At 30.1% G+C, this 18,968-nt stretch overlaps 1 protein-coding gene across 1 annotated transcript; it reads left to right on the top strand.

Moving 5' to 3' along the window:
- Positions 1-2,107: 2,107 nt before the first annotated feature.
- LOC132734878 (3'(2'),5'-bisphosphate nucleotidase 1-like) lies at positions 2,108-13,023 on the top strand. The gene is made up of 7 exons (XM_060721737.1): positions 2,108-2,412; positions 6,283-6,387; positions 7,974-8,084; positions 8,696-8,744; positions 9,286-9,429; positions 10,755-10,897; positions 11,415-13,023. Exons 1-7 carry the CDS (start codon positions 2,287-2,289, stop codon positions 11,820-11,822), a joined length of 1,086 nt encoding a protein of 361 aa, XP_060577720.1. The 5' UTR covers positions 2,108-2,286; the 3' UTR covers positions 11,823-13,023.
- The last annotated feature ends 5,945 nt before the right edge of the window (positions 13,024-18,968 follow it).

The raw sequence follows: 18,968 nt of genomic DNA, 5'->3' as shown, positions 1-18,968 counted from the left end.
TAAGAAATTTAGCAATGTTTGTCTATAAAGCTTTCGAGATTAGAAAAGAATCTACATTGCAATGTTAGAGAGTAATAAATATTTATATACTGTATGATTCTTAAGTTCCTTTCTGAACTTTCATATGTTCCTCTTTAACTGTAAAAACATTTTCCTATTTTCAAACTTTATTTGATACCTTTTAAATGTTCGATATGTTGTATCATGTTCGTTATTCTTTTTTTTCTTGTTCTTTTCATAGTATTTTTATTATCCTCTTGTTAAACAATTTTCATTATAGCAAAAACTAAAGGTAAACAAATCTTGATTATCGTTTACGTTATAATTGACATGGTTATTTCCCTTGTATGCGTCATACTCGTCTTGTACTTTCGTTTTCGATACAAGGCAATTCGTCAAATACTAAAATGCATATTTGTATATGTGTCTAAATCTGACATATTCATATCTGACATAAAAACATGTCATGCTTTAGAGTTTTAGTAGTAAAAATAATGGTCTTGTAATTTCATTTTCGATACAAGGCATTATGTTACATATATATATATATATATTTATATGTATACATTTGTAGGATGTTAGTAATACCAAACATTATAAATATTTATATATGAGCATATTATGATAAAACAAGTAAACATGTTTAGTAAAAAGAACACATACAGAACAAGGTAACAAACCAAATAATCAAAGAGATAAATATGTAAATGAATTAAAATGTAAATGACATAATATAGTTTTGATAATATATGAATGTAACAATATGTTGAAAGTCAGTAATATTATTATTCAATGTCCGTCATTGTATTGTAATTAATGTATTGTGTAAGGACCATTGTGTAATGTATTGTACTGATGAGAATGTTGTAATTTTATTTGTGTCAGGTCAAGGGCTTATTAGCCTAAACCAGACTATTGTTGTTTACATGTGGATTTTGAAATAAAATTCTTCTTCTTCTTCTTCTTCTTCTTCTTCATCTATTTGCCACTATCTGTGACTATTAATTTCATATTGATAGATAAAGATCTCTTCCAAGCCCCCAGGCAGGAGATTAACAACTGGATAACAGCAATAAATGTTTTGATAAGGGAGTACACTACAGCCAATAAAGTTTCAAACTGACAAAAATATATTCCAGCCCAGCTGGTAAACATATCTTAGGGCCAAGCTGGGGGGGGGGGGGCGGCTGCAGCCCTGAAGCCCGGGCCTGAATCCGCCACTGAATTGTCTATAGAACATCCAATGTGACACTTTCAAAGACATGTTTACAAACCAATGCACACTTTTTTATTGTAGTTTTTTAAAGAAGATACATGCATCTAAGCAGTTCCCTTGCAAACTTAGGCGATTAATTTTGCTATCAAGTTTTCAATAAAAGAAATTTGAAATACGCACTGACTAGAGAGGTTAAAAGGTATTTCCATATTATAACAAAATAAGGTTTAAAAGGTAGAACAAGCAAGTTGTGTGGAAATAAATATATGTCTATGATTGGTCGTTCATTCAATTTGTAATCTAGCTATACCGTATAAAATTAAATGTTAAAAAATCAGCTTGACTGTCTATCCAGCCGTCTGTCTTCTTTATTGTTTTTTTATCCTGATTTTCACTCAAAAGGATATCAATAAAAAACTTCATGGACAGATGGGTCTTATTGAGAAGTAACATAACTTTGTCCAGGGTCTTTCAAATTGAACAGGTCTATTTGAAAGACCGGTACCTGCTTTGTCTTTGTTGCTTTGTCTGAGTTTTTGCACTTTATAATTTTTCAAACTTAATTAAAGATACCCGGAGAATAGTTCGCAGAATTTTCATATACAGGAGGAGTAAACATTGTTCAAATTATAATTAATATAGATTAATCAAAGACGAAAAAATATAGATTTTTTATACATGTATTCAATTGGATCGATAGATCCCGTTTAAGCTACAGTAGTGTTCAATGTGCAATAAATTAATGCTGAATTTTACATATGTTTAACGATCGTTAACGATTATGTTAAGTCATGTAAAATAAAGCTTGTTCTAGATAACGGATAAAAAGTAGAACATACAATGCGTATAAAACTAGTTCTTTTACTACGATATACGTGCCAACTAGCTATCTTTACGACATATCAGATATAATTTCTTGAATTCAAATACATTCGGTTATTCGAAGAGAAATTTCATCATCCTTGTACTAAACAAATTGTTTTTCAAATCATCGAAAACTGACAAGTTGTCATTCCTTGAATGTGATTTTCTTGTGTTTACGACATAATCAGTTGCAAACATAAACAAACATGGCGGTTGCAGAAACAGTTCCGTTGCTGATGAGGATTGTGTCTTCGTCAGTGGCAGTATCGTACAGAGCCGCAAATATTGCTAGAGAAATTCTGTCGAAAGGTGATTTAGGAATTGTTGAAAAGGCAAGTTTTAATCATTAACCACTGTTTTTAACGTTATAAAATAATCTTTGTTGCAGTTTTTTTCATGAATGAACTTGTTGATGGAAATAAATTGAAATTTATTTAAGATCTCGATAAATTTACGCTGATTATGTAAAAGAATGCATGTAATTTAAAGAGTTTCACTCACTGATTTCAATTCAAGTGAAATTTATTTATGTGTTGATACTACATTCTAGATCAAATACACAGGGGAGCTAACTCTCATTGTAAAATGTCCTACATTTTAGCCTTGATTATTTTATCAAATTCTAACTTAGTAAAATTTATATGCTCATAAAAAGGCATTCTTTAACTAATATATAATATGAAAATAGGTGCTACCTATGGCGCGGAAAACGCTTATGAATTATGATTTTAGCATAACATATTTAGTGTACATGTAAACGAAGGTATTTTGTACCATATAAACAAAACGAATAAATTGGTGGTGTTCAACCTTTTATCGGAGCGCTCGGAATATTCCGAAAATCCCCTAACATAAAGGGGGACCTCTGCGCGTGCGTCGGCGCTTGGAAAAACCCGTCCGCCATTTTTTGTTAATCTCTAATCTAACTTTATTTTTAATGTGCTTATTTTTTAAAAAGGATATGTTAAAGTAACTATTTATATCTATAATCGTTACTATAATTCTTATCAATGAAATGCAGGTTTATTTTCTGATTTTGTACATCATTCTTTCACCGAAAGTGTTACTTAGTATGTCTGCTAGCAATAGTCTGAATTATGTAGACGCTCATTAAAAGCGCTTTGATATCTATATTTAGCTCAAAAGGATTCCAAAATGGCGGCGCCCAGTTAACTAAGGATTTTTTCACAGCTCATTAGGTAGATACGCGTCATACATGGTATCTAAGAGCGCTATAGCCCTCACGGGCCCTTTGGCCCCGCTCGGACTTTCCGCGTAATATGAAATAAGGCAAACTGGCAAAGCCTATGAACGGGGAAGACGTTAAAAATTCATTTAATTTTTTTCTGTTTTCGGTATTTCATGCACCACTTCCATTTTCACACGGAACACTCAACGTTTATTATCTTTTCTGAAAAGTTGAGATTTGTTCCCTTATCTGAATACACCTTCTTTTATCATTGAATTACATTGTAAATGGCACTGCCTTACTAGAAGTGACACTGAAAATTTAATTGATAGGTATAGAATTCTAGATATATTTTTATGCCCCCACAATGTGGGAGCATATAGCGTTGCACTTGTCCGTCCGTCCGTATGTCCCGAAATCTTGTGAACGCAACTCCTCTTAAACCGGATGGCAGATTTTGCTTAAACTTACAGGGATGAACAACCTTAATGTGTAGATGGTAGTAAAGGAAGGAATTTTCACTGTGACCAAATTTAACAGAATTATGGCCCTTTGTTGATTTTTTCACTAGATACTACGTAGAAATTTTGTGAACGCAACTCCTCTTAAACTGGATGGCAGATTTTGCTTAAACTTACAGGGATGAACAACCTTAATGTGTAGATGGTAGTAAAGGAAGGAATTTTTGCTGCGACCAAATTTAACAGAATTATGGCCCTTTGTTGATTTTTTTCACTATATACTATGTAGAAATTTTGTGAACGCAACTCCTCTTAAACCGGATGGCAGATTTTGCATAAACTTACAGGGATGAACAACCTTAAGGTGTAGATGGTAGTAAAGGAAGGAATTTTTGCTGCGACCAAATTTTACAGAATTATGGCCCTTTGTTGATTTTTTCACTATATACTATGTTGAAATTTTGTGAATGCATCTCCTCTTAAACCGGATGGCAGATTTTGCTTAAACTTCCAGGGATGAACAACCTTAATGTGTAGATGGCAGTAAAGGAAGGAATTTTTGCTGCAACCAAATTTAACAGAATTATGGCCCTTTGTTGATTTTTTCATTATATACTATGTAGAAATTTTGTGAACGCAACTCCTCTTAAACCGGATAGCAGATTTTGCTTAAACTTCCAGGGATGAACAACCTTAATGTGTAGATGGTAGTAAAGGAAGGAATTTTTGCTGCGACCAAATTTAACAGAATTATGGCCCTTTGTTGATTTTTAGTTTTCAACTTGTGGCACATGTAGTCCAAAAAATATTTGACCTAGAGTCATAAGATTGACAGAACAGTGGCGTGTGGGGGCATCCGTGTCCTATGGACACATTTCTAGTTTTAATTGTTTTTTATTTGATTTTCTTTTAAATATACACGTTTAGTCTATAGCCAGGCAAGCCAAAGCACGGGCCCGCCTTATAGTAATGCGCGCCCTGACTTTGACTTCCCCGTATAAAGGTTCTCATACCCACATTGCATCACTGGGCATATTCAGACCATAGGTGTCTGGTGCGTTGATTGGTCACTCAAACCTCCTACCTCTCAAAACCATGTAAAGTGCAGTATTTTTCATTTGAAACATGTTTTAATATTTGGTATATGCTTGTAATTCAATTACCTGCATTTCCCACCAAAAAAAAAAATTGATACAAAAGGTATGCAACTTGCTGCTCATTTTTCAGCACTCATCTTAATATGAACTCCATAACTCCAACATTTTTTCACTAATTTTCAATATCTTGGTACCAAATGCCATTGAAATGGTAGGGAATTGATTACTCTTAAAGGAAATAAAGCTGTCATTATAATCATTTCAAGTTATAAGAAGATATGTAATCTCGAAGTCACCCCAAGTGTAACTCAACAGAGACCTGAGTCAAAATTACCAGACTAAATGGCAGTTTATTCGAAATGAATATTTTTTTGAATTGCTCATATAAATATGATCAAATTATATTATTATTTGTAATAACTGGTCAATCAAAACATCATATACAACTATAACAAACTATTTTTTTGATATGAGATAGAGGTAGGAGGGTTGTAGAGTAGGTGAGGGGGGGGTAGTGACCAATCAACCCACCGAACACCTATGATTCAGACATTTCATTAAATCCTGAATATCAACAGAATTTAGAAATGTAAGGCTTCAAAGTTTTAACCAAAGGTGTTCAGCACACTGAAATGGTCGAATTATCATAAAATAATCTTCCCTTGGTCATCATAAATAAAATCACTATCCAACACCCATTTACTGTACATAATACAGTAAGTCAGATGAAAAAAGATTCTGTTTTTTGTTATTTCACATTTTTCATTTTAAATGTGTCATTTTGTATTTCATGCACTGCTTCATTTTCAATGGAAAACCTAGACAAATTATTTCTAAGCAGAAAAGTTCTGATTAACCAGTTATGGAAATACTTCACCATTTATCATTGATTTGCATGAAAAAATTTATTAAATTAAATTAAAAATTGGGCATTTTAATAGAAATTAAACTGATAGGTATAGAAATCTATGTATTTTTTATTTGCTTTTTTTTTTATTTCCTTTTAAATATACTAATGTAGTAATAGTTTATGGCTGGACAAGCCAAAGCCCTAACCCTTTGTGGACCTGGCTTTTGACTTTCCCTTATATATACAATGGAATATTATTAGCATTCAGTTGTTCTTATATAAAGTGCTCGAATCCTTGTAATTTTGTGACCTCAAATTGACATGAAAATTAATACATCATTATAAGCATCTATAGGATGAAAATAATGAAGCTTTTGGGGCTTTGCTGCCTGGTCCTTAAACCCCACATATTTCTGTGTTTTAGCAATTTTGGCCTCTCAACACTCCCCCTTAAATCCTGGATCTGCCCTTGGATTCACAACAGGTTAACAATTTAACACTCTTGACTATAGAAAAAATGAAAAGTGTTCTACAATGTACTTTAACAAGTGCAATATGATGTAATACAATGATAAAGAAATATATTTACTTCATTTATTTTTCAGGGTGGTAAAAATGACCTACAGACAGAGGCAGATAGATCAGCACAGAGATGTATTGTAGCTTCATTACACAAACAATTCCCTAAAATTGCTATATATGGTGAAGAGGTATGTAATTCATTATTATTCAGAGCATTCTAGCTTGTCCTTGATGTTGTGTCTGTGGAACATTGATATAAAATATCAAGACATAACTACAAAACCTTTCTTGTAATTGTTTCCAACATCTATACTGTTCAGACTCTAATTTTCATGACCTGGTTAATATTGAAATATTCACCATCATATGCTGTAATGGAAAGTTATATAGTGACATTTTATAATAAACAAAAAGGGGGCATTTGTTTGACCTTTCTTGAATTGTTTTAATCACAAAGTTAGAGTTAACAATACTTCTGAATCCTAAAGACATGTTTTGGTGTAAACATCCTTAGATATGTTGTATGTGGGTAATTAGGAATACTGAGGGGGAATACATTTATAGTATAAGACTTTTGTTTGTCTGAATTAGCAATTTAATTGTTCTACTTTGCCAATGATATTAAAAAATACATGTGTATTCTTTAAGTAAAAATATTCTTTTTATTGTTTTCTGTTCATGTAACTTAACATACACAAATTATAAATAGCAACAAATTGCACTTCAAGTGAAATAAATGTCAAACTAAATTGCCACAAATTAATTTGTTTATTGGTGTTTGTTTTATATAAACTTGTTATATTATAATTTATATAAAGTATTTAAGGACTCACAGAGTGCAACCACTTGATTTTAAACTTGTGTAATAAGTGTAGATAAAAATCAACCTAGTTTTTAACCTGTTATCTGTATGTTGGTATTCAATATCATGTACGTTCTAGTTTATCAAACACTCTATTAACATAAAGTTCATAATATGTTACAAATTATTTTTCATCTGTTTATATTGTTGTCTTTTGTCTGCTTGTTTTTTCTTCACATTTTTATCTGTTAAAAGCGACATGTCTCAAGATTCTTGTTAATTTTCATGAAATTTTGAAAATTTATTTAAACATATAATGTTGTGAAGTGAACAAAGAAAGTTATTTACACATTACAAACAGCACTTAAATTCCTTGTATATTTCCAAAAAAGAGGTCAAGTTATTCAAAAGTACTTTTAAAGTAGCCCTTACTGTAAGTCATGCAGTAGAAATTATCAATATGGTGATAAATACTGCAAAAACAAATATTTATTGCACATACAATGTTAATTATTACTTGAATCTTTTTACTTTTCTTAAAATCTTAGTACATATTTCTCAAATTTGATTTTCTTGAAATATTTTGGCTCATAATATGAAATCATGCAGTTTTACTGAGTGATAAACTACATTTGTTTATGTATATTATTTTGAAATGTTAGATAAACTGATACCCTGTTAAAGATTTTTTATATATGCTTAATCGTCAGGTTTGTTTCTTTCTTTAGAGCACAGAGCACCATTTATGATAACAGAATATATGTTACATCAAACATTTTCTTGGTTTATATGTAGGCCAAAATAATTTAATAATTTACTGTAAATTATTATTACCCTTGAATCATAAGACTATATGTAGCACTCATAAATTTAGCACTCATAAATTTAGCACTCATAAATTTGTGATGAAACAAAAAGAAAACATATGTAGTTAAATATTCTTATAACACATGTATGATTTTTCCATTGTAGGAATTAGCTCCAACAACCAAAATTCCAGATAACTTTTTTGAGCTAGGATTTGATGAAGAAGTACTGAAACATGAATGTCCAAAGAATTTACAGAATATCAAAAATGAAGATGTAAATATCATAACAATTCTAGACTAATCAGTTTGATCTTTATAAAATATTCATGTTAATTATAGAATGTATGAATGGTTTATATATATATCTGTTCAGTTAACACTCAATAGTCTATCATCTGCCTGTATATCTTAAATAATAATATGATTTATGATACGAAAGGTGAAATCTTTTTATAAAACATATACATGTAATGCACACTAAAAAGCATTATTTACTATATAGCATATACACACATGTGTTGTTAGAAATATTTCAATTTATATTTAAATTGAAACATATTTCTTAAAAAGATGATGCCCTTTTTTTCCAATTAATCATCTCTAAGAATTCTGTTTGACAGGATCCTATCCTATAGTAAGCATTAAGGACTTGGAATAATTTCAATTAAAAAAGGTATCCAGCTAGCTTATGTAAAGCAATAGTGATTCTGATCAAGTGTCTACTGTGCCCAAAATTATGCTCAAAAGGACATCTAAGGTCTTATTTTACCAGAAAAGCTTGAAAGTTGCCATGTGATGTTATCAGTGATAGTGCGACTAAAATTCCAAAATCAACAAAAAATTAATGTATTGTTTAAACCAACGTGTTATATTCTTATTTTGCAGATAGTTATTTGGGTAGACCCATTAGATGGAACTAAAGAATTTACAGAGGGTTTGTTTCTTAAAATTATATATAGATGTGCCAGTTTGTCAGCTTATTTCAACTTTTGTAAGATTATATACATGATTATACAATACACAATCATGTGAAATCAAAGAAAAGAAAAGAAGTTTGTAACATAATATGTGATAACTACTGAAGGGTTTGTGCCATTTTTGGGACAATTTTATGCATTCATAATAATAAAGCAGTAATTTACTGGGTAAAACATCTAAATAACAAGCCTTTGTACCTTTTCAGACAATTTTATGTATTCATATAGGTAAGCATTATTATACTCAATGTAACACCCTTAGTGACAACTTCGAATAGTCGAGGGTTTCTGCCCTCCAACAGTTCTTGTTAATGGTTACGGCACTTGTCTAAATATAGATCATCAACAGTGATTTTATTGCATATTTACACACATTTTCACTCCTTCTGTGTTTAAAAGGGAAAAATGCGGGTCGTATTAGATTAAACATGAATATATAATAGTATTGTAGAATATGTAATAAACATGAAAATATCAGTAAAACTATTGTAATTGTAGGTTTCCTGGATCATGTGACAGTTTTGATAGGTATTGCTATACGTGGTGTGGCAACTGCTGGCATCATCAATCAACCCTTCCATAACTATGAAGAATTACCTAAATATGGCAAATCTAGGTGTATCTGGGGAATACTTGGTCTAGGTGAGTATTTATGTGAGACTTTGTCTTTATACATTGTTTAAATGTAGATGCTTAAAAAAATATATATATATATGATCTATAATACCGGTGGTCTCTGTGACTTAATTGTAAAAGTTGTGAACTTTTGGTCATTTGTACCTCTTATCTGTAGATTTGATCCTATTTTATTAAGGTATCGAATTCCTTGATTTCAAGAAAATACCAAAAAAAATGTAATAAAGACAGCTTTTGGAGGTTCAGTGATTTGGTTTCTACAGAATTTATTTTAAGAAGCTATAAGCTTATAGACACACTTTTGATCCTTTCCTGGAACCAACCAGTACTGAGCAATGAGTGTAAAGTTTTTTGCTCAAGGAAACAACAACTTGCCCCTGACTGGGTTTGAACCCATGTGGCTAGCAATCATTAAATTACTAGTCTGACATGTTCACCACTCGGCTATGCCACCACTTTTTCAGTGATTTGACTTGTCTATGCTTGAAAAATAAAAAAAAAGAGATAAAGCTGGTTAATTGCCATAGAATCTTACAGTTGGTTTTGGTGTGACTTTAAAATATTTTGCAGTATCTAATAAATATTTTGTATTTGTTCATAAATATAACAATGATGTTTTAAATTTTGTTAGGGCTGTCATTGAATATCCATATATATCATAGATATTCAACATCAATACAATATCGATACACACTTTCAAATATCAATACAAGCTAAAATTTATTTTTGTTGGTAAATATACCTCTCTATTTTGCCTTATAAGAGAAGACACTTTTTTCCAGTTTTATTGGCTAACTTGAACTTTAAACTCTGTTTTCAAATGTCAGTAACAAAAATGACAAAAAAACCACAAAACTTTCTGTTAGTTTGTAGTATTTGTAATGTCTAAAAAAAGCATGCATAACACTGTGATCCCAATTGATAACACATATTTAAATGTTTTTCATTGTATCTACTGTCAAAGTTGATATATCAATATACATGTATTGTCAATATCTGTGTCTCGATATATCAACCAAAATTTTCTACCAATGAGAGCCCTTAATTTTGCAAGGTATAAAAATCATTTTAGACAAAGTTGTATATTGCAATCTATGATTGTTCAGTGAAAATTTAAAATTCTGTCAGGAAGCATTGTCTTTTCAACATGTGTTTGTAATCAAGCCCAGTCTTTGTATTAACCAGTTCTGTTGTTATACTAGTAGCAAAACCCATGAAGCGCTTGACCCAACAACCTCTGGGCAGATGCCAGAGATAACCACTGTCACTGCTTCCCTTAATACAAAAATAAAATGTTTACATTGCTAAATATAAGCTTTTATGATTTACAGGATCATTTGGTTTTGAACGTAATGAGAATTTAGAAGGTAGAATAATAACAACAACTAGATCTCATTCTGACTACACAATTACAAAAACTGTACAGGCTTGTGATCCCACAGAGGTACTCAGAGTGGGCGGGGCCGGGCATAAGGTTTGTTTATATTATCTTCTCAAGAGGAGTAGCACCAAACCCATCCGTATATACTGAAAATAGATCTTGATCTGTTTGTGGATTTTACAACAAAAAATGATAATATATTGTGCCACTGAGATAGGGATTATTGATTTAAAGAAATTATAATTGAATCATTGTAATCACTCATTTGATTTTATTAAGTTTCTCAGGTAATGCAATGATGTACAATATGTTGTACATTGTATAGGATTTTGCCTGACTTTGACTGATATGGATAGTAATTAGGCTCACTTTCGTTTGGCGTTTCTACTTTAGTAATGCTGCATACACAGAAGTCATTTTCTTCCTAAATTCTCAACACAAGCTTCATGAATTTCATGTTTGACATTACTATAATAGTGAACAGTCATGCTTTCAATATTTTTCATATTTCAATATTTATGACTTATATTATTGATTCATATATATCATCTATTACTAATGTATGTAGTTTGTCCCTGTGGATGTTTATTAAGTAGATACTTTATTTCAGGTATTGTTATTGATAGAGAAGAAAGCACATGCTTATGTTTTTGCCAGTATCCACTGTAAGAAATGGGATACTTGTGCACCAGAAGCTATCCTACATTCATTAGGTGGTAAATTAACAGATTTACACGGAAAACCTATACCATACCATGCTAATGTTGTTCACAAAAACACAGGAGGTGTGTTAGCAACTGTAGAGAATCATGACTGGTATGTTAATAGAATAAAGGAAAATGTAGACCCAGAGACACTCGCAAAGTTTGAGTCAGTGAAACCTGCCCCGCCTACACTAGAGACCACCCTGTCACAACAGCGACTGAATGTAAATCCCGGAGATAAGGATAAAGGCAATTCTGATCAGTCACAGGTAACAGAGCTAATTAATGAAACAACCGAGACTACATACCTCTAAACTTGGGGCCATTATTTTGTATATACTTAGCTGATTATTAATCAAATGTTTATAGATCTGCTTTATTTGTTTTACTATCATCATCATTATACAAAACTCCAGTATTCATTGTTCATTAAAAAAGAACACTCTTTAATTTACTTCTTTATCAACTACTATTCTCATTAGGCAGCTATTAATTGATGTAATCAAACATTACCAACTAAAATGTCTTAAATGACGCCATTATTTAATAATTATTGAAAGTCTTTTTTGATACATAGTCCTCAGACCTTTAAGTCATCAGAAATTTAAATAATCTTCATATTATACTAAGGCTCTATATACATATTTCTAGTTTATCCTAAGTGGTGAAAATCCATGAACAAAATGTTTGTCAATGATTTTAAATTATGTAAATATTTCACTGTAATATTTCGATGATATTAATTGCCCTAAGTCAAATATAGAGCGCCAGCCAATATGTAGTATGGACCAGATTCTATACAGTTAACTGCTCATTTATGGAGTATTTGTTTTTAACTTTCAACCATTTGAAACCAAAAGCTTTTGCCACCGATATAGAATCAGATCCACATGCCCATCTATGCTTATATAACTTGACTCAGCACTTTTGGCTAACCAATTTTTCATCTTGATGTCCCAAGACAGAAGCTGGACAAAACCGTTACAAAATCTAGTCGGTTAAGGGTTAAATCTCTAAATATTATAGTTCACTGCACTAATTTGAAAGCAGGACAATTTCATTTTACAAAGTAAGCAAGGAATGGCTGATTGAAGGTGTATGGTAATAGATCAGAAAATTTATACTATTTTCTTTGCTTCTTACTCCATTTTCTTATTATTTATAAATTTTAGAATCAGTGCAGAACTTTCTCCTTGCATGCTGTCTTTTTTTAATACAAAACCCAGATGCTCTTCTGCTCTAATTCTCTAGATAATATTTAAGCTTATCTAATCTTGGTGAGCCACCATGATAGCTGCATGCCTGTACCATTTATATACATGTGTATTGGGTTATAGCACCGGCCTCAACATAATGTAGTTCTACAATCAGCAATTATCTAAAGTAATGATAGATACAATGTTCACCATCAGATTACTGGTTTACAGAAATGTCCCTTGTTAGACATGTTGACATGATTCCCAAGTTACTTGAACATTATACTGGACATACTAGTCCTAGAACTGTCTCCTTTATAACTTGTGCCAATGTTATAAGCTACTACTTACATAATTTTTTTTTCTTTCATTTGTTTAACACATGTAATACCTGTATATGAGGTAGACCCTATATCACCATGTCAATGCTGCAGTTATGATCATGTCCTTTAAACATATGCTTTATCATCTTAACATAATCATAATAAAATAATATATATTCACTTAAATGCTGTCTGTGGGATTCTGTTTTAGATATTATATGTTGGGGTCCCTTTTAGATAGATATTACTCCTTAATTACACTTTGAAAAACACCTTTCGTTAAAAGAAAACCTTCTTTAAAGGCTAGACATTCATTTAAACCAGCTGGAAATCTGGTGAAAAAAATAAAAATTTTTCAAATACTAAGGGCTTGGTTAAAAATTAAATAAAAAACTTTTTTAAAATTTAATTCAAAAATTTTTACAAATTCATCAAAATAATGGATAAAAATTTTTTTTTTATGAAAACGGGTGTTTTTATTTAAAAATTTTTTAATTTGGTTTAAAGCACTTTAAATTATTTAATTATTAACTTTTTACTATTTTAAATTTTTTACCTCAACATCTAAAAAAATTATTTTTAAAGTTTTACTGAGTTTAAAACCAAAGGACCAGTGTGCAAAAAAAAAACAACTGGAAAATCTTTGTTTGCATAAAAATAAATATATACGACAACCTAGTGAAACATTTAAAACTTTACGATTCTATGAATATATGTGATTTTTATCTGCACTTTTATAGCATTGCCATATTGCTGTGTACCTTCCACTGTAATATAACATGTGTTGTTGATTTGGATTTGATGTGACTGATACACACGTTGTCTTGTCTAATTGTTGTAGGATTTTGCGCCACACTGATCTTCTGTCGCTAGTACGGGGGTGGGTAGACATTATTCATGGCCTAACCCGATCGGGGATCACCTTTGTTGGGGCCATTATATAGTCATCTTTTAGGTATTTGTTTATCAGGGGGTTTATATTTTTTAGTTCATAGAGATTAGTCCATTATTATATTATTATAATCTGGGTTTAACAATCTCAACCCTTCTGATTCAAGTTATATAACTTGTCATCCAAAAGCAATAGCAAAATGGAAAATACTACATGACCATTTGTATTTTAAATTATTTTCATGTTAATCAGTATGTTTTAACAAGGGTTGTTAACAAATGTTGGAATCATTTAAAAATTATATTCATAGTTTAAAAAACTCTAAAGGGGAATTTTAAATTTTTTAAGAAAAAATTGTTTTTTAAAAAATAATTTTATTTCATTCCCTTTTATTATTTTGATAGGGTTTTGTATCCGGAAAACTTACAGGTTTATTTTATATGAAAATTGCAGAAGGACTTTTTTCAATTGTTAGGGGAGGGTAAAACCCCAAAGAAAAGTATTGTATGTAACATTAAATCAAAAAGGGGTTTGCAAATTTTTTAAGTTTTTTATTAAACTATTGCTGTTTAATATGCTAAAAACAAACTCTATATTTAAAAATTTTAAACGGGGAAAAATTTTGTTCAGTATTTTTTCTGTATGAGTTTCACAGAAATGTGTGTGTGTTCTAAACGGGAAAATAAATTATTTTATTGTTTTAAATAACCTTCGGGGGCCCCTAATTTAATGTTAGTTTTTTAACTTTTTAACCCAAAAATTATTTTATTTGACATTCCGGGGCATGTCCTATTTTTATTTATACTTTTTTGTTTTAGTGTTTTTTTTTTATGATAAAAGGGGTAATTTTTTAAACTAAAATTTGGGGCCCCATAAAAAAGGGTTAAAAATTTTGGGGCACCATTCCTTAGCTCTATTCAGGTTTGTTAAGGGGAAAACCCACTGAGGCTTTTTTGCATAAAACGGGTTTGGGGGAAATAATATTTTTTAAAGGGGAAAAATTTTCCCCATTTAATATGGGGTCTAAAACCAATAATTTTTGGTATGAAAAATTTTTTGGGTTTTCTTTTTGGGCTCGGGGGCATTTTTTGCCCAGAAAAAATTATTTTTCCAATCTTTAAAAATTTGTTCCCTTAAAAATCGGGCCTTTTTTTGGGAAATAGGACTAAAATGGAAATTTTTCCCCGGGGCCTTTTTGAGTTTTTAAAAAATGTCCCTTTGTTTTTTAATTTTTTGTTTTTTTTTTAAGTCCCTTCAGTAATAGTTTTTAATAAAATTAAATTTTATGTTAGTGGGGTTTTTAAAACTCTGTGGATTTCCTTTTAAAGGAGGGGTCAAAATTTTTTGTTTTAAAATGAGGCTAAAAATATTTCTATAAACAAGAGGGGACACAAAACTTTTCATAAAGTTTTATTTTCCCTTTCACCATCCCCCCTGTTGGATGAAACTAAAGTGGTTTTAATTTTTTAAAACACACAAATTCTGTCCCCCAAAAGGTAAAAATTTTTAATATGCAAATGTTAAAACTTCCAGTTTCAAAAGTGCCATTTTTTCAATAAAAAAGGGGTTTTTCCAAAAATTTTTAAAATTTTCATATTTTGAAAGGGCAATGTCTGTAATATACTATGATAATACATAAATTTCAATAAAGTTTAAATCAATGCAAGAAACCTTGAATTTTAATGCTTATGTTTCCTTGTGGACTTACAAGTATGCATTTGATATTGATACATTGCAAAATTGCAATATAAATAGGCAATTAAAAAAGAATTGAAGTTGACTAGGAAGCTGGAAACAAAGAATTTAAAGAAATTGCATGTCAGTATCATTAATTTATCATGATGTTTGAAAATTACTTCTAATAGATGCATACAACTCTCTGTACATGAATTCTAAAGTGATTTTTATTATGGATTGAAGAAATGAAGAAAAGGTTTCATTAAACTTGAAATGTTATTTATTTTACAATAGGCTCATTAATTTATCATGATGTTTGAAAATTACTTCTAATAGATGCATACAACTCTCTGTACATGAATTCTAAAGTGATTTTTATTATGGATTGAAGAAATGAAGAAAAGGTTTCATTAAACTTGAAATGTTATTTATTTTACAATAGGCTCTGTTATTTTCATAGACCTCAAAGGAGATGTCTACTAGTACATGTATGGTAATTTTTATTTTATATGAGTACACATTATCAGTTCTGTAGTGATACTGAAGACATCATTTAATTGCAAAACTTTGTTTGCTAATCAAAATTGCAAACCAATGAGAGATTAGTATTTTAAAACTTGCCGAAATATTATCATAAAAAAAGTATATAATTATATCAAAACAGAAAATCAGTGCCAAACAATTTGATTTTTGCCACATATACCCCCCAAGAATGTAATGCTATACACCTATTTTACACTATGCTTATTCTTGAACTTGCTTTCTAAGATATATAAATTGCTGAAGTACTTTCTGGGCTGCTTTAATATAAGTCCTGTACCTTTTTTTTTATTGATATATGGTAATAAATGATAAATCTTAGCAAGGTTAATGCCTTAATCATTTTTTATATTTTTCTTATCCTTTATTCAAAGAGAATATTTATGTAACAGTTTATGTTATTTATTGTATAATCACGATTTAAGGTTGTCTATGGAACACTGTTGTATGGTGAGCCCTCAGTTACCACTTAGAACTTGAAGACTTTAACATGTTTGTTGCTGAGAATATCTACAACTTAAATATTATAATATTTGTTGTATTATTTGTATATGTATATGAATAGTTTTGATTTTAATGTACAATTGTGTTCCATGTTTGTTAAATGAAAGTTATTGAATGCTTGTAAACAATTAAGAAGTGATTTCAAGTTGAGTTAGTCATATTTTGATATTATGTTTATAAGTAATAAATTTTTAGTTTGACTATCTGATGAACAGTTTGGCTATTTTAATTATCCTAGTATCAGCCTTGATGTTATACTTTAAGTGAAACTATATGTGCTGTTTTATGTGTATCTGAATGTAATTGAGTTAAAATGCAAGATAAGAGGGTTTGTACAGACCTGGAAATATGGATAATATCTCAAACATGGAAATGTTATGGAATTTCCAAAATAGAAAATTTGTTACTGAAATATCATGGATTTTCAAAAACTATCTTGGACTTCAGAATTTATGCCTTAGTTAAGGTTTATGAAATACAAAGGGTAGTGTATTGTATATGCAAATACTGGTATATTTGTTATATATTGGTATAACAATCAATTAAAATACCTCAGAATGTATGTTATTATCAGTTTAAATGAAGGATTTTTTATGTCTGCATATTTTACATACATGTTTTGATTTATGTAAAATATGAAAGGTAAACTAAATAACATTAAGGAAACTGTATTGTATTTTCTGTAAACTAATTGGAATGACCAAACATTTAGATCTTAGTAAAGAAATAATGTATGTATCACAATTAGAAGCTGCACTCCTACACATGATTAAACAATTTAGAAAAAAAAAAGTTCAATATGAATTAGGTTTTAGTAAAAATTCATCTACATGTTTTTAAAAAAATTCACAATCCATGCAGTGAATGAATCAGCTTGTTTCCATTATAACTAACTTAGTAAGGCTAGCTATTTTTGCATATTTTGACAATTCTAGATTTTTAGAATAATAAGTGCTTAAAGTGACACTGAAACACTTTAATTGTTAAAAGTTTTGCTGCATGTACTAGTATTTAGTGCATTTCTTAATACGCTTCTTCAATTTTTATCATGAATCTAGAGGCTTGCTGCTCTTACAAATATATGTGTTTCAATTTTTTTTATAAAAGAAAAAAAAAAATTTTTTTTTAAAAGAAAAAAATTGCTGTTTTGGGTAGAAAACCCATGTAACTGAGAGAACATTCAATAACTCATAATATTGCCATTTGTATATATAAAGGTAAAAGATTGATGATGTCGACTTAAAAATATATAATTCCTAGCAATCTTCTAATCATTGTTCACTTTTTTACATATTTATTAAGATATTACTGTTTATTCGTATATTTTTGTTGTTACTATATTTACCATGTTTTTCATTTTATCTTTGTTGGTCATAGTTAAAATTATTTTATTACATGCTTTTCGGTGGTTTATACGAATATATCAGTGATATAAAACTGGTAATTTCACTGTTTGAAACAGTGAAATTACCACTTTGATAATTTCACCGTTTTGAATTTAAGCCCCTTACGTTGTTTCAGTGAAATACCAGCGTGCACACTTCTGGGTACCAACTTAATGACGTGACGTCGTAAATGACGTCACGTTGTCTTATTATTTGGCGCGCTTTTTATTCAGTATTAGGTTTAATGTCTTTTTAAAACGTTTCTTTGCATATAATAAAAAGAAAATTTGTTTAGTTTAGTGTAAGATCGAAATATATTTCACCTTGTGAACACCAAAAGTTTATATTTCACTCGTGGCTGCGCCACTCGTGAAATATACCTTTTGGTGCTCACTCGGTGAAATATATTCCGATCTTACACTGAACTAAACAAATATTCTCTATGTATCAACTTTTTTTATAACATTGTTGACTGCTTTTTTAGATTTTATGCCAAATTATTGTGTCAATGTTTATGTAAATATTAAATGTTTATATGGATAAATATCATAAATTATATTGCATTATTCTTCCTGTTTTGCATTTTATTTGTACACTTGAGTAATCTACAACTACATGTACTGTATGATGACTGAGTTAAAGTGTTCAAAAAAGCTTAAAGGGACTCCACTGAGGTTTAAAAGCCTGAAAACATAACGTTTAAATTTCTTACATAAATGAGCTGGGGCACTTTAAACAGAAATATAGGCAAAGATAGTTAAGAAATATACTTTGAAATAAATTGAAACTCATACTTTTATGCCTTTCATTGCCTTTAAACGCTTTTCATTTTGGGTCATTTTTTGACAATTTGAATAACTATTCTGGAAAAACGAAGTGTGAGAATGATCTGAAATTACAAAGATTAGTGGTCTAAACCTACATCAAATGGTACATTTATCAA

The sequence above is a fragment of the Ruditapes philippinarum genome, unplaced genomic scaffold (genome assembly GCF_026571515.1).
Source record: "Ruditapes philippinarum isolate M1 unplaced genomic scaffold, ASM2657151v2 ctg9250_1_1_1_1, whole genome shotgun sequence".
In the NCBI taxonomy this organism is placed as follows: Eukaryota; Metazoa; Mollusca; class Bivalvia; order Venerida; family Veneridae; genus Ruditapes; species Ruditapes philippinarum.
This window is presented reverse-complemented; position numbering and strand designations above follow the sequence as displayed.